This window comes from Podarcis bocagei (genome assembly GCF_964188305.1).
Source record: "Podarcis bocagei genome assembly, chromosome: 9".
In the NCBI taxonomy this organism is placed as follows: domain Eukaryota; kingdom Metazoa; phylum Chordata; class Lepidosauria; order Squamata; family Lacertidae; genus Podarcis; species Podarcis bocagei.
Window position 1 is genome coordinate 80,090,562 of NC_138134.1, and position 23,041 is coordinate 80,113,602.

The window sequence follows — 23,041 nt, forward strand, 5'->3', positions numbered from 1 at the left end:
GTTACCCAAAGCGTTCGTAAGGAGGACAGTACGTAACCCGAGGTTCCACTGCATAGAGATATAATATTGTGGGAGGTATTGTTTTTGTTTGTTACTATGGAATGAATTTTGTGTTTTTATATTGTAAACTGCCCTGTGGTCCTCAGATGAAAGACAATATAGGATGGCCTTGGGTTAGGCTTCCACTTCCAACGTTCCTGGCTACCTGAGCAATGCGCACAAAGGCAGCACTGCAGGCTTCCAAGTGACCCAGAGGAATTCCACCCTGGAAAACATTTACCTGTGGGGCTCTCCGTTGGAAATTATACCAAATGCCTTGCTTTGAGAAAGCGCTTTACCCACAGGGAAGGGACCACACCAACCTTATGGGGGGGGGGATCCTTCTTTTCATCATATAACTGCAATCAATGCATCTAGGCGAAGGAGAGTGAACAAGATCTTGCAGCAGTGCATTTGAAGAGGGCTTGGAAAGCAGCAGGGGAGCGTGTTGGTGCAATCCTCGTTCATTTTCGCGGAGACTGAGCAGGGGGTGCTCTCAGTCGACCTCGGCATCAGTAAACAACAGGAGTCAGTGGTGAATCGGAAAGGGCAGGCAACCCAGAGAGCTCCCCGATGGATGCTCCTCAGAGGGAGGCAGCGCTCACTCCCATCCGCCTGCCTGAAGAGGCAGAGCGGACACTTTTGGCCGCGGAAACTAACTTTATCCGATAATGACTTCTGGAGTGGTTATTCTTGGCCTCTGATGCAGGAGGCTTCCTGGAGGCTCAGGCTGGATGCTCAGAGGCAGCACTGTTTGGAGCGACCCCGTTCACATGCCTGGCATACCTCAGCTGCTACGCTATATAATAAAAATACATACCGGATGCCATCAAGTGTTAAAGAGATGTAACTCACTCCCAACAGCCCTCTCCCAGGCCAGATCTAAGAAACCCAAGGAGGGCAAGGAGGTCAGAGTCCAAGGCAAGTTCAGGGCACTCAGGTAAGGCATAGAATGAAAAATCATATGCATAGTCACAAACAAAAACACACACACACACGCACGCACACACACACAGTTTAAAAGGCCATAGATTAAATACCCAAAGGCCTAGGAGGAATGTTTTCGCCTGTCGTGCAACAAAGGTGCCAGGCAAATCTCCCTGGTGAGAGCACCCCACAAGTGGGGAGCCACCACAGAAAAGGCCCTGTAAAAGACAAGCACATTTACCAGTAATCCCAGAGCTGTTGACAATTGCAAACATTGCCTTGCCCCACCCCTTTAAAAATCTTTGTCCTTGCTCAATGTTCAAGTCAATGTCACGTTTTTAAAAAAACAACAACACAATTTTAATTGGTTATAAAACTGCTCTGGGAATTGGGAGGAGATGGAAGAGATGGGATTGTGGCTTCATGGCCACTGGCCAATAAGCCCTGTGCACTATGGGCTTCTGCTCCAATTTGGCACAACCAGTTTTCCCTGAGCTCCACCCTAGAGAGGAACAGATGCGCTTAGGCACAGCAGAGTGCCTGTACTTCCAGAGCGCAGCAACGGCCATTTGCATCTGTGCTTATTTGCGCATAGCCTTAAGGAACTGTTTTCATCCAGTGCAGGAAGCAACTCTTTTTATGGGGCAAAGGAAAACCTTCCAATATTCCACAGCACAATTTATCCCACAAGTTGCTACCAGCTTCCACCTCCCAAACACACAAACAATGTCCTGTTTGGAAGGCGGAATGAACACTTGCCCAACACCGCTGAAAGCTGTCCAGAAATGGTGCAACATGTAGCACTCGGATCACCACAAAACAATTCTTTCAAGTGGCATCAGGGTTCGTGCTAACCAACATCGGCTGCCTTGGCCTGCTTGAAGAAATCCAGCACAATCCATGTGGTGCGAGCCGAGATGCGCTGAGTGTTCTCTCTACCACAACAGCCAGCATCTGCCAACAGCTGCTTATCGGTGCCAGAAGCTAATTTCAGGGGGAGATGCAAAGGAGAGAGCTGCCAACTGTTGATGACCAAAGGAAGCCTCCGCCTCGCCATAATTGCATTGCATGTAAGGAACTGTTCCTTTGTTCAGACCCATCAATGGAAGAACTGTGTCCCTACGGAGCTCTAAAAACGTTTCTCCGCAAACGGTACCAGTCCACGACAGGCAAACCTTCACCTCAATTCAACTGGACATGCTGCTTTTGCCATCTTACTCCAATTCTTGTGGAGCACCTGTGAAATGTCGCCTTAAAGTGGCTTTTGCCCCAGACTCCACAGGCTTCCATGGGATTCTAAAGCTAAAGGTTTGGGGGACTCTCTTGCCTGGATTGGAAAAGCACAACCCCTACAGATCGGGCATCAAGCCTGCTGTGCTCGTCACAACTGTATATGTCACATTTCCCAGTTCAATTCTGCACCACGGAATGAGGGGCTGTGTTGATTCACAGGCAGAGCTGGAAAAGGGGACCAGACGCTCATGCAATTAACCTTGAAGCAACAATACATTCCGCTCCTCAGTGAAGACCAACCCAAAGCCAACCAAGCATCTGTCAGCCTGGGAAGAAGACAGCCAAACATCGGCACAGACTCATCCTGATGCTGCCAGTGCTTCAGCGTTTCTGGGAGAGATGGCATGGGCTGGGAATTGGGGGCTCTGGACCTCAGGGTCAAGACAGTTCGACAAGTCTGACATATTGATAACCGGAGGAATTACAGGCAATGAAGCAGGTTGATGATTAGAGCACAGGCAACAGAAATTTCACTCAAGACAGCATGTTTCCGGGCACAATTCAAAGTGTTGGTGCTGACCTTGAAAGCCCCAAACGGCCTTGGCCCAGTAGACCTGAAGGAGTGTCTCCACTCCCATTGTTCTGCCCGGACACTGAGATCCAGCTCCAAGGGCCTTCTGGCGGTTCCGTCCCTGCGAGAAGTGAGGTCACATGGAACCAGGCAGAGGGCCTTCTCGGTGGTGGCGCCCGCCCTGTGGAATGCCCTCCCATCAGATGTCAAGGAAATAAACAACTATCTGACTTTTAGAAGACATCTGAAGGCAGCCCTGTTTAGGGAAGCTTTTAAAATTTGTTGAATTATTCTATTTTAATATTTTGCTGGAAGGCACCCAGAGCGGCTGGGGAAACCCAGCCAGATGGGCAGGGTCTAAATAATATATTATTATTATTATTATTATTATTATTATTATTATTATTATTATTATTATTATTACTACTACTACTACTATTACTATTACTGCTGCTACTACTACAACTACAACTACTTGTGCCTGACATGTGACGCAGTAAAAAAGGCATACTTTGCTGAATCAACTGCATCCTCAAGTAGCTGTACAGCAGAACCCTTCAGGTTGGTTTGGAGGCTGCTGTTTCCGGAGGGCCCATCACTGGACCCCTGGAAGGCCTGCTGTGGAATGTTTGCCCAGCACTTTGAGGATAAAGTCGCTTGCCTTTGAAACACTCTTGATGCTATGGATAAGGCAGTTCCTAGAGAGGTATCCAGTCTTAATCTCGCCCTGTTTGGACGGTCTAATTTCAGTTAATGCGGACTGATGACGCAGCAAGGTGCTTGCAAGTAACGAGCCCAACTAAATGTCCTCTCGATTCCTGGCTCTTATGACTAATTAAATCTAGCCACCACAGTATGAGAGGATTCAATGTGTGGGGAAGGAAGGTGCAAATGATCTATTCCTATTTATTAATTTATTGATTGCCTTCTACAAAACCATCTCAAGGCAAGGCACAATCCAAACAGCAAAGAACAAAAATAAATTCCTGTAATGCCACCAGGTCAACCTATTGCTGATCTTAAGCTGGCCACTGTGGAACACGGGAACTTCAACAGAAACTTCTACTGCGAAGCTATTGAAATGCAACTTAATAAAAACGGAAATTCTATTCATTTGTATCAAAGAGAGAGAATAGTTTTCTGTATCACTACAGGTGCTAATGTACTCAGCAATTTTAAGATGACTTTGTTATCAATTACTGCTGTTGCGAAGAGTTAATTTGCACACATTTAAACTCTAACTGAATTGCCACAGATTGCACCTTTTTCCTTTATGCCCGGGTCAACCGAAGATCACACTCCATGCATCTAATAGTCTGCAAAAGATTGTGCCATAATAAAACTGCCTAGTCTTCAAAGGTGCCACAAAGCTCTTCTTAGAGGGAAAAGCTATCTAGGCACTGGCAACAGCTTGTTCAGGTTATTGCAATGTGAACAACCAGCAGCTGCCTTTGACAATAGTTGAAGATCTTCAACTGAAGAGTGGCTAGCTAACAATTTGAATAAATGAATGAAGAGTCCAGCTCATGGTGTGGTTCTCCAACAGGAAGCAAAAAGAGGCTGAATTCAAGGCTTCTTTGCCTTGATCACCTAAGCCAAGAAGGGAAACCATTCTGTTAACAAGAGATTTTTAGGGGGCTTGCTCACCCACTGATGAAAAAGCCACCGGAAGAAACAAGCAAAAAATACAATGGCAAAACCAAAGTGTTCTCTTGCTTCTCGGTTACCGGGAAACAGCTTCAGCTGGACAGGGATTGCCTTTGCGGATGCATTCCCCGCCAGTCGGGCACCAAAAGACAAATGAAAGCTATTAGTACTTTCCACGAGCCCAACACAGAGCGACTTTTCCAGAAACATGGTTGCGTTCGTGGCCAAACATTAAATATTTCCATAAACAATCAAGCTTCTAACTGTTTGCATCAGGTAAACCCGGGTCATTTTAATAAGGCCAATTTAAATTCCAAGAGACAAAAGGCACTTCCTACATCTTTAATACCTGCAACAGTTTATGAGCTTTCATGGGCTTGAAAGGATCGCCATGGTCTGCCTTTGATAGAGAAAGCCATTCTGCTGAGCTGGTCCATCAAAAGGGACTATGGAGAACACCTGGGTTATTAATGCACAATGGAAGAATCTATGGGTTGTATTCAACTAAGTACTACTCAGAGTAGATCCATGGAAATTAAGGAGCCTACATTAGTCATGTCCATTAACTTGAATGAATTGATTATGAGTAGGACCAGTATTTGGGACGCAGGTGGTGCTGTGGTCTAAACCACTGAGCCTAGGGCTTGCTGATCAGAAGGTCAGTGGTTCGAATCCCTGTGACGGGGTGAGCTCCCGTTGTTCGGTCCCAGCTCCTGCCAACCTAGCAGTTCGAAAGCATGCCAAAAATGCAAGTAGATAAATAGGTACCACTCCGGCAGGAAGGTAAACAGCGTTTCCATGCGCTGCTCTGGTTTCACCAGAAGTGTCTCAGTCATGCTGGCCACATGACCCAGAAAAATTGTTTGCAGACAAACGCCGTCTCCCTCGGCCTGTAAACTGAGATGAGCGCTGCAACCCCAGAATGGCCAACATAATCTGACAGGGAACCAACTCTACTCAGGATCTGAAGCTGGCACCATCCTGGATTACTTTATGCTTACTTATTTAAAATCACTGACGTACTGCTTAATATTTCAAAATTGTCGAAGCAGTGATCATGTGGGTAGGAGGATTGTATGGACTAAAATTCAAAACTCTGTGAAAAGGGCCTGCCACTTTCCCAGGACTCAAGAGAAACAAAAGCACTGCTCTGCCAAAGGTTCTCAATCCTGGAAGTATAAAGTCTGGCCATTAAACCTTCCAGGGCTAGTTCTGAGGAAAATGGATTTGGAGGAAACATTTTTAAAGGCTATAGAAGCTATATATCTTGAACGATGAGCAAATATTATTGTAAATAACATCACCTCTGAGGGATGCAAAGTTATGAAAGGAACCAGTCAAGGGTGCCCCCTGTACCCATTGCTGTTTATTTTGATTTTGGATGCACTGACACAAAAGATAAGGAATAATGACAAAAAGGGGTATAAAAGTGGACCAACAAAATTGTAAGTTAAAAGCATATGCAGATAAAGTTGTTTTGACGTTGGACCCACTAGAAAGTTTACCATCTGTTTTGGAATAAATAAGGAGTTTGGTAACTTCGCAGGTTTTTAACTAAACAAACAAAAAGCAACAATGCTAGTCAAAAATATGGATGCCCAACTCACAAAAGATTTGGAAAGAATTAGTGGTATAAAGAGCGAAAATAAAGTAAAATACCTGTGGATACGGTTAACTGTGAATAACCACAATGTCTTTAATGATAATTACGCAAGGGTTTGGAAAGAAATTAGGAAAGATTTGCAAATTTGGAGTAAAATGAAATTGTCACTGTTGGGTAAAATTACTGCTATAAAAATGAATATACTCCCAAAGATGCTACAGTGGTGCCCCGCAAGACGAACGCCTCGCAAGACGGAAAACCCGCTAGACGAAAGGGTTTTCCGTTTTGGAGGCGCTTCGCAAAACGAATTTCCCTATGGGCTTCCTTCGCAAGACGAAAGCCCATAGGGAAATCTCCAGGACAGCGGGGAAGCACAGCGCGTCTTCCCCACTGTCCTCGGACCTCCTCCGAAGGCTGGTGGTGGGGCGGAGAGACCTCCTCCTGCCGCCAGCCTTCGGAAGGCTGCTCCGAAGGCTGGCGGTGGGGCGGAAAGCCCTTCTCCCCGTGCCAGCCTTCGGAAGGCTGTCCTGAAGACTTGTGGTGGGAGGAGGGTTTTCCTTCCCACCGCGAACATTCAGAATGCTGTTCTGAATGTTGGCGGTGGGGAGGAAAAACCCTCCTCCCACCGCAAGCCCCAGGAACAGAGGAGAAGCGCTGCGCCCCTTCCCCTCTGTTCCCGTACCTGTCCTGAAGGCTTGCGGTGGGGAGAAAAGCCCTTCTCCGCACCGCCAGCCTGGCAAGCGGTTTCCATAGGAACGCATTAATTGATTTTCAATGCATTCCTATGGGAAACCGTGCTTCGCAAGACGAAAAACTCGCAAGAAGAAAAAACTTGCGGAACGAATTAATTTCGTCTTGCGAGGCACCACTGTATTTCTATTTCAAACAGTACCTATAATTAATGATATTCAAAATTTTAAGGACTGGCAGAAGGAAAACTGATTTCTGTCGATTCTTTGAAATCTTTGAAAGAAAGGCTTTTTCTTTGCTGTATCATTTTTGTTCATGTTCTGTTGATGTGGAATCTTATCAGAAAAGCAAATAAATAAATATATTTTTTTGAAAAAAAAACCACTTTCCAGTGCTAACACATTGGAGGCAGCCTGAGAATGGGCCTTTGCTGTTATTACTTACTATTCACTGGTGAGACTAAAATCTAAGACTACCCCAAAGAAAATTCATACCATGCAAAACCTTGCAGGAACCAGTCCAAGAGGACCTCCTGGGGGGAACCAGTACCAATGGTTCCTAGCCACCATGGTCCGGATCCTCCCTCCACGGTTGCAGGCAGCATGCCGCAGAGGGCCAGTTGATGGGAACCACAAATGAACTTTAAGGGGGGGGGGGATATGTGAGGAGCTCCTGTATTCTCATGCAGACTAAGGCCACCACCTCAAGAGGTTCAGGGCCACTGCTAAGGAAGTGGGATCCTGGCTTTTGTCCCCCAATAGACTTGCCCAGTTTAACTCTTCTTATGCAAATGACTAAGTGGTCTGAACTGGTGAGTGTCTCTTTTCTAACTGAAGTTCAGAACCGTTAAGAAGGTGGAACCATCCCCTTAGTAAATGTTTTGACTGTAATAAATGAAGCCCCTTCACGGATCACTGTCTTGTCGTGGCAAAGGGGCTTGAAGAACTCCAAAAAGCTGTGAGCCATGCCGTGCAGGGCCACCCAAGATGGACAGATCATGGCCGAGAGTTTAGACTAAATGTGATCCACCTGGAGAAGGAACTGGCAAACCACTCCAGTATTTTGCCAAGAAAACTCCATGGACATAAAAAAGGAGAAGCTTTGAGAAGAAAGTGAGAGTTTCCAAGGCATGCTCTGGTTCTTGGGGTCACAGAGAGTTGAACAAGGCTAAGGCGACTAAACAAAAATAAACCAAGAGCCAATTATCTATTCCCTGTCTCAGAATACTTGCATCAGAAATGTAGCTTCTCTGGCCATTGGTTCACACCACACTCCATCTAAGGAAGAAGGCTGGATTATATTAGCCTCTAATGCTGATGGAAGTGTGAGGAGCTCCCACAGTCCCCCATCCAACCAGTGACATGGGGCAGTCACAAGCAACGGAAGGGACAGAAAAGGAGCCTCTCCTAACCAGGAGCTCCACAGTGGCATCCATGGCCATCTGGTGCTTCAAACATCAAAAGGAGACCACTCCGCTCGACATGGCACCCGCCTAGTGCTCATGGCTCAGCTCACCTGCTTCATTGCTGTCTCGCCAATTTTGTCCGAGTGCTTACGGATGCTCTCCAGGAAATCTTTGAGGTCGGACATGGAAACTTCCTTGATCTCCTCATGCAGTTTTGGAATGTTGTCCACCATGACCTTGCAAAAGCGATAATGGCTCACTTGAGGCAAGTGCAGGTGCTCCAGGTGCTCCAGAGTCTTCAGGGCAGGGTAGTGTCTGGAAGAGAAGACCAACGCTCATCAGAAGCAGGAAAGATCACTCAATTCCGCAGCTTCCCAGGAGATGGTGGTCAACTGGCAAAACTTTGGCCTTCTAAAACGAGAAACACCAGGGTCCCATACAGCTTCTATAGCTCAACTGACACCCAAGCCTACTCACCCCACCCTTGTGTCTATCGGCCTACAAGTGGGAAGACAAACTGTGTAAGTGCCCAGGGCTCCTTCTTGGGAAAAGGCTCTGGTTAGTATATAGCCCACTTTGCCAGTGAAGAGGGGCCTGTCACCCACCACCATGATGGGACTTCTTGGATCACCCGCCCAAGGAACAAGAGCTGTACAAAGTTAGGCAGAGCGGCAGCCTTGCTATCAGAACTAGGTTACAGAGGCAGAGGAGGAGCCCAGAGAGAAATGAAAGTTGCAAGATAGAGAGAAGGAGCAAAGGCACTGACATTCTCAACCAGAAAGAGGGAGAGGGTTTCTGGACATAGAAAAGGGGAGGCAAGTCAGTGGAAGGATTCAAGGAGATACAAAAGGTGAACCTAGCAGAGGGCAGGACAATGATTTTGAGTCAAAGTGAAGCATATCATGATTGGGCAAAGAATAATTGCAAGCAGGGGACACAATCCAAGAGGACTCTCTTGCACAAACTTCCTTTATAACATGAGCACCGCACAAGCCCATTTATGATCCATTCTTTTTTGGAGAGATTTCCTCCGAAAGCAACAATTTCCCAGTTCTCCTGCTGGGCCAAGGCATGCAACAGTTCCTTGCTTGCTAGTCCTGACAATCGGTGCACACAGGTGCATGCAGGTGGGTGGACCAGGAGACTTTAGAGAGCTGGAAAGCAGCTTGCATTTATTTAAGAGGCAAGAAAATAGATTCTGCTTCTTACCAAACTTTTCAAACCCAGGGGTGAAATCAGTGGAGTTTCTGGGGGTCCTGAGAAAAGGTTTCAGCAGGAATGTAGCACATGCCAAAGATGTTTGGTCAGGACACTCTGGCGTTCGCACCCCCTACCACTAAAAATGTGTCCAGTCAGAAAGTGTGCATGCCAGTTGAAAAATGCACACACAGAACTGCTCAGATGTCCTCATCTCCAAACAATGTTTGCATAATGTGCAACTGGAGGAAAGGGAAGTTGTTTTAACTGAAAATTGTAGAGGCCATCAAGAGCAAAAGTCAGTGTGCTGTTTACTCCAGGAATCCAGGCTCTGTTTGTGTTGCCATGAGGTTTAGGTAAAGCTATTTCCAATAAAATGCAGCTCCTCTGGAGAGAAAGCAAAGGTTACACGAGTAGCCAGACGTTAGGCCAGCAGAACAGACGCAGGCCAGGCTTGCTTCATCTCAAGACACTGTTGTTTGAAGGATGACCAAAGGGCCCTGTGGAGTTTGGCTACACTCGCCACCCAGGCCCCCCGACAGCCTGCCAGAGCAGCCAATGTTCTTCCCATTGACAGACATCTCAAGCCAGTGAGGTCATGTGGACCCAAACATGCCCCTGTCACCCACCCACCCGCCCCCCCTCGGAGCGCAGCTCCCAAGCCAGGCCTCCCAGCTGTGCCCTGCTCAGCCTCTCAACAGCCGTGGCGCCTCGGCTCCTGCGCTCATGAGAGGAGCCTGGAGGCCAACTCGACGTGGTGCCATCTTTCACCCCAAGGGACTTCCGGGACACCGTCCAGAGATGGATTAACGGCAGCAAAAAAGCCTGAAAGACTAACAAAGGCTAAAGAGGCTTCGTTTATGCTGCATCAGACCAAAACGGCTCTCCCCTTTGGAAGGCAGGGATGAGGCCTGTTGACACAAACCAGCTGCAAAGACAGGAGAAACAGGCAGGAGAGTCCAAGGCATCTTTCGACTGTTAGAGAGACAGATCTTCAAACTAAGTACCTGACCCCTATCTGGGTGAGCAGAGGAGAAAAGAGGCTCCCATCTCACTGACAGCCAAGCAAGTCAGACAGCAGTCAAATATTCTCCAACCAAACCGGCCTTTCGGGAAAACTAGATTTTTTTTTGGGGGGGGGGATATTTCCCCTTGCAGCTTGCTTCACAGGTGCGAGGAGAATGAAGCTGGAACATCAACAGGGGAACTGATTAAGATATAAATTAGCACATGCGCTCTGCCTCAGTAGAAAGAAGGCAAAATAAGACCATTAAAAAGAGACTTAAAATGGGGAAAATGCAAGGCAGTATTATTAGAAGAAACCCTCAAATCCATCTCTACTTGGTCATTTAGACATGAGGAGGAGGAAGAGAATGATGATGATGATGATGATTTATTACTTTTACTCCGCCTACAGCCACTCCGCCAGGTTTCCAACATAATATAAAAAACACAACAGAACACCAGACATTAAAAGCTGCCGGTGCAATGGTTTTATGCAAGACACTTGCCATGGGTATATTTAGAATGCGATTTGTGAGGATCATTGTCAAAATAGGTTAGGAGTGGGGGCATGACTCCTTCTGTATTGTAGTGGCTGAAGGAGGGGGAAAGGAACCAAAGGAAGTTCCTGCAGCCAATTGGAAGCCAGGGAAGCCCCATCGGACGCTCAGCTTCCAAAAGAACAGTGTAAACCAGAACAGTCACTTCCGGGTTTTGATCGTTCAGGAGCCAAAATGTTCGAGAACTAGGCTGTTCGAAAACCAAGGCATGACGTATATGCATCATGGCAGCAAGGGACCCAGTCTGCTTTTGGCTGAACAGGAAACCACCACAGCACCAAGGGGCTTCCCAGAGACAGGCTTTCTGTGGGATGAAGCCAGGCGGCAGCAAGTTCCACAGAGTGAGAGGCAAAGGCTGAGCCATGGAGCACAATCCCCTGGGAAGTTCCCCTGCGCAAGCAGCCCCACTGAAGCAAGAGGGAAGTGAGCACCCAGTGGGGCTTGCTCTGGGTTGCAGGACGGGAGCAGCATTTGGGTTTCCGGCCTCAGAGGCCAAAATGCCTTGAGCCGGCTGTGCCATTTGCTCTTCCGTTCTTGGGGTGTCCGCCCGTTTGTTTCAGTGACGCTAAGACCTCCAGACAGACGCTGTCACATTTGTCACGCCGGCCACCATTATGAGCTTACCTTTTAGATTTCATTTGCTCTCTTAATTTGCTATCCATTTCCAGAACTAGAGCAGAGGAGACATAAGGATACAGAAGTCAGTAAGAGAAGAAATGGGGTGCTGGTGCCCTATCTAGAGCCATGCAGACGTTCTTTGCTTCGTCTCTCACCAGGAAGGCACTGCGTGAGCTTATCCACTGTGGCAGAAATATTGCGCTGCTGCAGCCGGCACTGTTTCAGCTCTTCCATCGCTCCCACCAGCTGTAAAAGAAACCTCCGTTTAACCCTAGCACTGCATTCCAAGTCAACTTCGCTTGCTGCATACCAAAGGCTCAAAGGCCGCAGGACCATTTTCTGTTCCATCCAACCATCCATTCAGGATCAAGGAACGATGAGGAAAATGGATCTGGGTATTCCTGGCCTATGTGGACTGTAGCTGTTGCTAGCAAGCATGGCCTACATGAGAAGTCGTTTCAAACATACAGGGCAGCAAAGGAGGGAAGGCGGAGGGAGCAGGAACTGCACTTCAGGCAGCTGCAGGTGGCAGAGGGAAGGTCACCAGCAAGGAACAGGTCAGAGATGAGAGCCGAGAGGGGAGTGTGGGGCTGGGCCATGGAGCTTCTCACTCTGGGCTAACTAACTCTTCCCTGTAAGGCCTCCCGGAGAGGAGCTCTCTTGCACTCACATTTCCCATGCTCCACAGTCTGAAAACTGGATGTTGGGCGTTCTTGTACAGATCTCACCAAGGAGGCATAGAAAATGCGCGCAAGGGGAATGGAAGACAGGCAAGGAAATCACAGCACACAGTGACCTTCCACCTTGGAATCACACGGTTTCCCTGGCACACAAGCCCATCATGTCTGGCACCCATACAATGGTCAGAGCCCACACCTGATGCTTTTCCCCCCTCCCCAACACTAGAACCCTGAGCTTACTTTTTTGCTTTCCATTTGCAGTTTTCTGTTTGTGTCCGTGACTTGATTCTGCAAAGAGAAAACCACATTGTTGTTTCAATTAGCACCTAGTTGAAAGTCTTGGGCGTCGGGCTGGAAAAGGAGACTGTATGAACTGGAAGATGCTCCTTGGCTTAACGAGCCCACATGAAATCTTGTCATGCAAACTGATCCCAGATACCGGGAAAAGTGAGCGCGGTTATGAAATGTCACCAAGGATTGGGAGATGTTTTAACAAAAGCAAGAGCATTGTGACACTTTATTCATGACCGACAACACACCTCTTTGCTGGGCAGCAGGGTCACAGAAGAAGGCCTTAGATGCTCTTCAGCCTCCCCATGCTTCAGAGAGTACACACAAGGCAACCTAGAGGTCAAAAGCAACACAAATGCATCCTACCAAGGCATGCACAGGCCAGTTGAAATCCGTAGGTTTAGTGTGAAAAACTGATGGAAGAGGGCCAGTGAAATAGGCCTCTGAAGCTGCCCTAGTGAGCCCAGAAGTGGGGCTCCAACTGGAAGCCGCCAGCCCAGACCCAGCGCTGCAACAGACTGCAGGCCACCGGTGGGAGCTTCTAGCATGCCAATCCCAACAGAGTTGGCAATTCATCAGCACACAAAGGGAGAACTAAAACTTATGCTTCCCACGATCTGAAGAGGCAAAGGGAGGACTGGGTTTCTCCGACTACACACAGGAGCTGCTCAGCCTGCTACAATATTGAACAATGGTGCTGGTAGCCAAAGGAAAAATGTGGAAGAAAATAACTTTTGGTCTCAGAAGCATGAATGGCTGCAAGGGGAGAGGCTTCAACATCAGCCTTGAAGCCAGGCATGATTAGACTGAATGGGAAGATGCAAGTTGGTCCCCTGACAGCTGCCACCAAACTCTCGCAAGCCTCTCTAAGGAACCTACTATTTCCTTGGACAGGGCATGAATTCACAGACCTCACTGGCATAGAATTTGTACCAAGCAACATTTTAAACAGGCTGATATAGTGGAGCTTCAAAGCCCACCCATTCACTGGCTCTCCCAGGATCAATGAGCTTTGATGCTCTACTGTATCTGGGCATGGGAGACACAATTTGCAACTCAACCAAAACACCCGCTCAAGCTTGCAGCTCAAGGCTTTGCTGCCCTGAGCCAAACAACTGCAACTCTTTGTTCTTGTGGCATAAACTTCAAAACGCTTTGTGCACCAAACGCACCAGAGATCAGTGTTATTTGCAGAACGAAGTTCTACTTTACTCCCCCCACTTTAAGGCAGCTACAGCTATTACTCAAGAGTAAATAGCAAGCAGTAATCCTGCATACCAGCATCCAACCCAAGACTGTGGCGCATTCTCTGCTGTTCCAACACAGGTCTGCAGTGAGTCTGCGGTTCTCCTTCAGACCAGCACACGTAGGTTGCTGCCTCCTCCTAGGAGCTCATTGCCCCTTCACAGGAATCCTAAGCACTGCCCACAGTGATGGATCCTTTTCCTTACCTTGAGCTTTTGGGCTTCTGCCCTGACTTTCAAGAATTCAGTGATGGCATCCACAAAGCCCTGGTAATGGAAGTTGCACATCTTTTCAATTTCACGGTCGTGATTCCGGATGCGAGCGTCGAGTTTCTCCATGAAGCGCCCATGCTCCTCACCATCGTAGACAGACCTGGATGAAACGCAAGGGGATTGGGCAGAAAGACACCTTCAGAATCCTCTCTCAGTCACTGAACTTCACTAAAGGAATCTGAAGGAGAGCTGAGGGTGGGGAGGAAGGAAAGATGCACTGCAACACCTTGTGATTTTACTGCAAGAGAAAGTGTATGATTTCCACCACAACAAGATCTGCCGTTCGGGTTTTTCCCCACCTCACTTCCCTCGTCACAGAAGTGCAAGGAACTACTCAAGAGATAGGAGTGAAGTGATCTCAATTATTTAGAAGAAAATACGAATTAGTTTAAAAATGTCGGCAGCAATTTATTTGGTATTTAAAAGGTTTATATCCTGGCTTTTAATCTAACAGTGCTCAAGGTGGATGACAGCAGAGTGAAATACACACAGAGAGATGGTACTAAGGTCATCACATGGCGATTCACAAATAATCTTTCTATGAGCAGCAGCCATTCAGAAAAGAGAAGCTGCCAGAGGACCGTTTAGGGAGCAAGAGTCAACACCGCATCTGCCTGGCTGACTTTGCCACCTGCTTGCTCAACCGCAGAATGCTGAATGGGAGGGCATGGGAGGGAGGAGTGGGAAGCCAAAGAATAAGAGGAGAACAGTCCGAGGACCTGGAACACAGCATCCAGAGCCAGCAACGTGATGAGAGAAGAAGCTGGTAGGTGGACAAGAACGTCCTTGGTGCAAAGCTGGACTGCGAGGTCTCAGCATCCAGAAGAAAGCACATTGAAAAGGAGTACCCAATGAGCAGACGCAGAACAAGCAAGCAGCCCCTCAAGCAAGAGGTGTTCTCCTCCTTCTCCTTCCCCTACAACTCCACATGCACCCCCAAATCCTAGGGGACGCTTTGGAGCAGATGGGGGGCATGCAGAGAAACTGGAAATCCCATTCCACAACTGCCCTGAGACCTCCAGGTACTGCATAGGGCGGTATATAAATTCAATAAATCAACAACAACAACAGGGCAAACACCTCTGGATGCCCTACAGTGCGTTCAAGCCCTAGTGTGAGGCAACAGAAGAAATGTGCTCTCTTCTTGAATTCTGATTTCTTATCTTATACTCCAACATTTCGGTTTAGGATTGACTAAAGACACTGCTTAAGGTTTCTCTGCAGTTTGAAATGCAGCTGCTCCTCTGCCTCCCCTCACAACCAGTACAAATCCCATGCGCACTTACCTGGGAGCAAGTCCCACTGAACGTAATAGCATTACCCTCTGTAATGACATGTATTGGAGTGCCCTGACAGAGACCCCTCTTCATGACAATACACCCTAAACAAGGCGTTTACAGTGGTACCTTGGTTTATGAACTTAATCCGTTCCGGAAGTCCATTCTTAAACCAAAGCATTCTTAAACCAAAGGCGTGCTTTCCCATAGCGGCAGGGGACTCAATTTACAAATGGAACACACTCAAGAGGAAGTGAAACATGTTCTTATTCCAAGGCAAAGTTCACAAACCAAAACAACTACTTCCGGGTTTGCAGCGTTCTTAATCCAAGTTGTTCATAAACTAAGCTGTTCTTAAACCAAGGTACCACTGTACTGGGGACTTGTCCCATTATCACTCTATCTTGCATCTCCCAGTACTAAATACAACTCTGAATGGCACAATGCAAAGCCAGAAACCACTAGCAGATCCCCAAGCAGCTTCCTGACTAAAGGTGTAAGATTTAACAGAAATACAGTGGTACCTCTGGTTATAGACTTAATTCGTTCCAGAGGTCCATTCTTAGGCTGAAACTGTTCTTATCCCAAGGTGCACTTTTGCTGATGGGGCCTACCTCTGGCATGCGATTTCCGTTCGCATCCTGGGGCAAAGTTCGCAACCAGGAGCAGCTACTTCCGGGTTAGGGGAGATCGTAACCTGAAGCGTTCGTAACCAGAGGTACCACTGTAGTAAAGCCATAAAAATAGCTCCTCCATTTCACATTCCCCTCCCACAAAAGGTTTGGGGGGAATTAAAATACAGTATATGCATAGCTTGTTTTATCATCATCTACCATAAAACATTTCTGCTGCAAGGACACGAACAATTCTTGTGGCACCTTAAAGTTTCATTGTGGAAAAAGCTTTCCTGGGTTATAACGCGCCAGAGCCTACGTCTGGGCTCCAGTGGATGGCAGCTTATGCCTGAATAAAATTTGTTAGTCTGTAAGGTGCTGTAAGCCTCTTTGTTGCTTTTGCTAATATTCTTAGCTTTCGCCAGTTAGGAAAATATGGGATGGGATGCAGGGTGGGGATAAAACAAGAAGATGAAAATGGAAACCATCAACATTGTAGTAAAATTTTATCATCTGGTCTTAGGCACAGTATGTAGACCTCAGCATTTTCATGTACAAAGGGAGGAAACTTGTTTTTTTATACAGGGGGGGGACTAAAAACAAGCACTCTTGTAATTAATGAAAGGTGATAAATCTGGATATTAGTATATCTTCATTAGACACAGGCTACAGCCTGGTGCATTACAACTCTCTTCTGAAACTAGCAATGTGCCTTTTTTTAAGAAAGGAGAGCCTGCCATCTAGCGACTGCTTGGCTTAGTCCTAATACACAACTCTTTTCATTGCAAGCCTGCACTGGGGCGAGATGGGCTAAGGGAGAGGAAGCCAACGGCGAGAGGGCCCATCCCTCACAATTGTGAAAAGCTGCCACATAGCTCAGCCACAGCACAAGCCCAAAAGAATTCTTAAAGCTGGTCCACGCACTCTCTCTGCAGATGCCTTGGGATCTGAACCCTGGAAATAAAGTGATTCCACATTGCACTGTCTTATTGCATTTACACGGCCACAAACCAGGAGGCAAAAGCAGCTCTGACATGTCCCCCCCCCTGAGCATCCTGCTCACGGCATGCAGGGGTCCCAACTGCAGGTCAGAGGCCGGGGCCGCACAAAGCATCTGATCGCTTTGGACCAGCAAGATGAACAGATTAAACTCAGCTCTGCTGACCTGTGAGCTGACAAGCAATGCAGAAGTTTTTAATGTTTGATGCTGCATTGTCTTTTTGATATTCGGTTGGAGGCCGCCCTGAGTGGCTGGGGAAGCCCAGCCACATGAGCAGGGTAATAATAATAATAATAATAATAATAATAATAATAATAATAATAATAATAAAATTATTATGGGGAATCACTCACATGCAACCCACTGCAGGTCCCTTTCAGGAGTAGCCCAAGGAGCGAGCCAGGACATGGCAGCATGAGCTACAAACACAGGAGCCATGTGCAGGATCAGACCAACCCCCCCTGCCCCCAGGTGGTTGTATGGATGACACATACAGTGGTACCTCGAGTTAAGAACTTAATTCGTTCTGGAGGTCCGTTCTTAACCTGAAACTGTTCTTAACCTGAGATACCACTTTGGCTAATGGGGCCTCCCACTGCCGCCACGCTGCCGGAGCATGATTTCTGTTCTCATCCTGAAGCAAAGTTCTTAACCCGAAGTACTATTTCTGGGTTAGCGGAGTCTGGAACCTGAAGTGTCTGCAACCCAAGGTACCACTGTAATTCTCTTCTATAGTCTACTTAAAGCCCCTTGGAAGACATGTAGAATGCCAATGGACTTTTTGGTCACCAGAAGGTGAGATGAGCATGCGCTGCAGCCACTCTGCCTAAGCCGGAGGGTCCGCTGACAGGTGCAGGTCCAAATGTGACCCCTTTGCTGGCCCTAAATGAGGAGCTCCCAACTGAAATCCATTTAGGCAGGAGGAGCCGGCAGCAGGGAAAACAGAGGACCCCAGGAATTCACATGCCGGGACAGCCTGATCACTTTCTGGGGCACGGAAATGTCTCGCTTTTTGGTTTCAATTAATAAATGGAACAAAAGCCTGGACTTCAATTTAAAAAGGCAAAATATGCCACGATGGTTTTTAACCTTCAGACATTTTCTTCTCATTAAGCGACATAAAAGCATTAGCATTTTGTTTATTAGAAGTTAAAAATAAAGTCGAACAAAAAGCGAGCTGCTTGCTTAATGCACAAGTATGCAAACAGTCACAGCGTGGGCTGGGAGAGGTCAGCAAGAGTTTGGATGCCCCAAACCTCTCCCCCCCCAGCACCAAGAGCGGGAAGGAAAACGCTCCGTTCTTCATAGAGCAGAGAGCATGGGCAATCCCAGATGAAACAGGCCACTCTATTGATCTACAGAGCTCCATCCATGAGCACAAAGGAGATGCGGGAGGCAGTTCCCAGCCATAGGGCAACAAATGCAGAGTCTAGAGGGAGCTGGGAACCTTCCGACAGCTGCAGATGGTGGAGCTGGAGAATCGCTGAAGGAGACATGTCAGAAGGAAAGAGCAGAGTAGCCATGGAAGGCTTTAGAAGTACGGAAGAGGTGTTTCTGCTGGGTCCTGAGGTGCACAGGAACACGGCAATTTAAAGAAGGGCATGGTAAGCCACCCCCAGGAAAGTTGAGAGAGCTATTACTACGACCACTGCTAAGCCAGTTGGCCGCACTGAAATGTTCTAAGGCACAAAAATAGAAAAGACCCCTCTACGCAGCACAGCTCAGTGATAAGAGTGAAGGGTTCAGAGACCCCGGCCTCAGAGAACAGGATGAGGAGGTTGTGGCCCTGTTGGGGCTTCATGGGGCAAAGCCAGGAAGCAGGCGGTTGGTGGAGGATAGCGAGGAATGGACAAGACTGCCTGCCAATAGCATCATCTTCTGGTTTTAACTGACCACCGTGACCCCAGGCCCCTGCTTTTGCTAACCTCAAAGGGGAAACTCTTCGCACTCACTTTCTGGGGTCAGCCAGCTGCATGCAACTTAAACCAGTTCTTTACCTGCAGCCACAACCGAACTGTTCTCAACTAGTGACAGACAATCCGAATTGTTAAAGAATTGAAGTAGAAGAAAAGGGCTCCCATCACTCGCTTGACATCTCTCACCTTCACCTTACTACTGGCCGTTATCAAAACCAATAGCCCAACTGGTTATTATGGGAACCCACAACCCACCAGGGGCTCAGGAGGGCCAAGAAGGCCAGATCTCAACATTCATGCGTGGGATACAAACCAGTTTCAGCTGCAGCAAACACATTCTGCCTGCAGAAATGGACAAGCCAACAAGCGGACACAAGCAAAGAGCAATTGGCGTGAGCCCGTGTTAGAAACTCAGATGTATAAGCTAGGTGCCAAACAGCTCTTTAAACCAGTCACCAAAACGGAATGTCTACTTGCCATTTGTGGGCTAGACAGTTCAAAGGTCGTATTTTCCAATATGACTTTTTGGTTCCTAAGAGATAGCACTCTACAGGAATGTGAAAACAGGCAAGATCCAATTATCCCCAGGCATGCATGTTGGTGGAGATGTCAGGCACCATTCTGGTGCCCAAGTATCTTCACCAGGTTGCAAGTGCCCAATAGCCAGGTGCAAAATGCGCCTGGCCAATTTCGAACACCGCCAATGAGCCGCTTTCAGAGCATGCGCATGAATAATAGCATTGTTTAGGTCAACGTAAGATGCAAACTTAATCTAAACAGTCAGGGGAAATCCACAGGATGTGTGGGCTTCAGCCAGTGAACCCCAAGATGACCATCTCTGCTGCTAACATTTTCCATTCCATATATGCCCAGAGGCTTTGAGCCTGGACCTCTGGCTGACCAGGGAAAAGAAACTGTGAAGCCTCTGCTAAAGGCCAAGCCAATTAGAAGGAATAAACTCAGCCACCCTGGAGCTGCCGAGTGCCAGCAAATCCAGACCCAGCACCATCAGAAAGGAAATAAAGAACAATGCCTCCAATTTAAGCTACAGGAGAGCATTTTTGGTTTCAGCGTTCTTATTAGGGAACATGCCTTTTGTCATCTGGGGCTACGAGAGAAAGATGGTTTTTGGGGGGGTGGGGGAGCTCGCATATGGCCTCAGCGAGTGCCAGGAAATGCAAGGAGCAACCCAGAAGGCAGGCGAGCCAGCCCTGCTCCAGCCAACACAGATCCCCCCAACTGAGAACTATGGAGAGGGAACTGGCCACAAGCGACACTTTTCGCTTCCCTCCTTGTGGAGGACACAATGGAAACAATTCCCCCCAGAACAAAAGCGGTGCGTCAGCAAGCGAGCCCGCCTCTCCCAGGCCCTTTCAAGTTGGAAGGACAGTTGATTCGCACCATGTGTAGGGTTGATGGGAACAAGCCCTACACCCAGGCGAGATAGATTTGAGCCCCTCCAAGCTGGTTGATATTAAGGGAGGGAGTGAATCATCTTTATGATGCGCTGTAAACAAAACACACTGGCCGTCACAACGGGAGGCATCCAGCAGTGCGCCACAGCGGGGCTCGGAGCCGCTTGAAAGTGTTCGTGCCGTGTGGGCCATCGCTGGGAAAAGTGTTGCGCTCTAATGAGAGGCAGGCTCAGATGGAGGCGGCTGGGGTGTCCTTCACTCAGTTCCGCTTTCCCTCGCATGGTGTTCCAGCACGGCCAGGCCTTCAGGAGGAACAGCGCAGGTGGCCAAAGAACCACTGCCCACAACACAGGCTCCCCAGACCCGTGGGGCAGCCATCATGGAAAAAGCTGGCCTGCGTGAGCTGGAAGCAGCCAGAACCGTGTGGGATCTGGCCCACCCACCTACCCATTTAGGTGAAAGGATCCGCATTTAATCCCCTCTCTGTCTCTCTCTCATATATGCACACCAACCTATGTAATCCAAACCAGGAGGCATCACAAACTGCGTAGAATCAATTCAAGTTCCACTACCCTAAGGTGCTTGCGGAACAAATCTTTCCATATGACTCAAGGAAGCCATGCAAAGAATGTCTTACCAGTAGCCCCCAAGTTCTGTGGCCGTTGGTTGATTGATTGATTGATTGATTGATTGATTTATACATACATACATACATACATACCCTGCCCATCTGGCTGGGCTTCCCCAGCCACTCTGGGCAGCTTCCAACAAAATATTAAAATATAGCAATCCATCAAACATTAAAAGCTTCCCTAAACAGGGCTCTCAGAGAGGGAACCACCAGAAGGCCCTCGGAGCTAGACCTCGGTGTCCGGGCTGAGCGATGGGGGTGGAGATGCTCCTTCAAGTATACTGGACCAAGGCCGTTTAGGGCTTTCAAGGTCAGCACCAACACTTTGAATTGTGCTCAGAAACATACTGGGAGCCAGTGTAGGTCTTTCAAGACTGGTGTTATATGGTCTCAGCGGTCATTCCCAGTCCCCAGTCTGGCTGCCGCGTTCTGGATTAGCTGTAGTTTCCAGGTCACCTTCAAAGGTAGCCCCACAGAGAGCGCATTGCAGTAGTCCAGGCGAGAGATAACCAGAGAATGCACCACTCTGGCGAGACAGTCTGCGGGCAGGTAGGGTCTCAGCCTGCGTACCAGATGGAGCTGGTAAATAGCTGCCCTGGACACAGAATTGACCTGTGCCTCCATGGACAGCTGTGAGTCCAAAATGACTCCCAGGCTGCGCACCTGGTCCTTCAGGGGCACAGTTACCCCATTCAGGACCAGGGAGTCCTCCACACCTGCCTGCCTCCTCTCCCCCCAAAACAGTACTTCTGTCTTGTCAGGATTCAACCTCAATCTGTTAGCCGCCATCCATCCTCCAACCGCCTCCAGACACTCACACAGGATCTTCACCGCCTTCACTGGTTCTGGTTGAACCCAGAGCCTAAAAGAGGACCCATCAGCAAAGTCTTCCCAAAAGCAATTTTGGGCGGGTGCAATTTCCACATGGCAATCTAATACCTGGGGGGGAGGGGCCAGGGGACCAAATCATCAGGTGAAGAAAATTCCCTTCTGATCCATCCTCATGTGTTTGAACTGGAGCACCGGAGGAAGAGAAGGAAGGTCAGAGTGGGAAGCAGTGGGGAAGAGCGGCAAGCGAGGTTGCCGTGTCCTGCTACAGTGGTACCTCGCAAGACGAATGCCTCGCAAGACGGAAAACTCGCAAAACGAAAGGGTTTTTTGTTTTTTGAGCTGCTTCGCAAGACGATTTTCCCTATGGGCTTGCTTCGCAAGACGGAAACGTCTTGCAAGTTTGTTTCCTTTTTCTTAACACAGTTAATACAGTTGCGACTTGACTTCGAGGAGCAACTCATAGCACGCGGTGTGGTAGCCTTTTTTGAGGTTTTTGAAGACTTTGGTGATTTTTGAAGCTTTTCCAAAACTTTTCCGACACCATGCTTCGCAAGACGAAAAAAATCGCAAGACGACAAAACTCGCGGAACGAATTAATTTCGTCTTGTGAGGCACCACTGTACTAAGAAGCATGGAGCCCTTCATACACCAGCCCTCCAGGTGTCAACTCACACAAAACAAAGTGGTTTTTATGCTACTGTCACTGACAACTGAAAGTCTGCCTTGCACTCAGGTCTACAGCACCCATTGCATTTTCCAGGAATCACCACCCACATCTCATCAGCCCAAGTTTTCTAAGAGCTAAAGGGCTGAAACTTTCAGAGTTTGGTTATTTTGAAATGTGGCCATTTCTCCCCAGGTACAGTGGTGCCTCGCAAGACGAAAATAATTCGTTCTGCGAGTCTTTTCGTCTTGCGATGTTTTTCGTCTTGTGAAGCACGGTCCGTCGCAACTGCGCCTCTTCAAGCGGCTTTAAGAAAAAAGCGCAAGACGTTTTCGTCTTGCGAAGCAAGCCCATAGGGAAATTCGTCTAGCGAAGCAGCTCAAAAACCGCAAAACCCTTTCGTCTAGCGAGTTTTTCGTCTTGCGAGGCATTCGTCTTGCGGGGCACCACTGTACCCGTGAAGGCTGCAGCCTAAGTGGCCTTGTTGCACGCTGCCCATGCTGCTACAGGGTGATACCGCCTGGTCCATTTGCTTGTGCCAAGGGAGTGACGTCTTAGCACAAGGGAAGGAACAGAGGGAAATTAAGGAATGGGAGAATGAGAGACAAGAACAGTACCATGGGCATAATCCACGGGGAACACCTCCTGATCAAGCCCAGAAGCACGACCTCAATGCGTCCCATGCAGAGGATGCGAGCTTCTGAACTATTCAT

The 23,041-nt window shown here is 48.1% G+C and overlaps 1 protein-coding gene and 1 long non-coding RNA gene across 2 annotated transcripts in view; one reads left to right on the forward strand and one right to left on the reverse strand.

The window, feature by feature from the left end:
- The window catches only part of EXOC6B (exocyst complex component 6B), a 228,979-nt gene that overhangs the window by 180,558 nt on the left and 25,380 nt on the right, over window positions 1-23,041 (reverse strand). Inside the window, exons 2-6 of the mRNA XM_081207034.1 lie at window positions 13,915-14,080; window positions 12,413-12,460; window positions 11,648-11,738; window positions 11,499-11,544; window positions 8,226-8,430 (exon numbers count right to left, since the gene is read on the reverse strand). Of these exons, the coding sequence (XP_081063160.1) occupies window positions 8,226-8,430; window positions 11,499-11,544; window positions 11,648-11,738; window positions 12,413-12,460; window positions 13,915-14,080 (556 nt within the window). The remainder of the gene's footprint in view (window positions 1-8,225; window positions 8,431-11,498; window positions 11,545-11,647; window positions 11,739-12,412; window positions 12,461-13,914; window positions 14,081-23,041) is intronic.
- LOC308594441 overlaps window positions 21,931-23,041 on the forward strand; it is a 65,109-nt gene continuing 63,998 nt past the window's right edge. Inside the window, exon 1 of the long non-coding RNA XR_014011482.1 lies at window positions 21,931-22,095. This is a non-coding gene — a long non-coding RNA (uncharacterized lncRNA). The remainder of the gene's footprint in view (window positions 22,096-23,041) is intronic.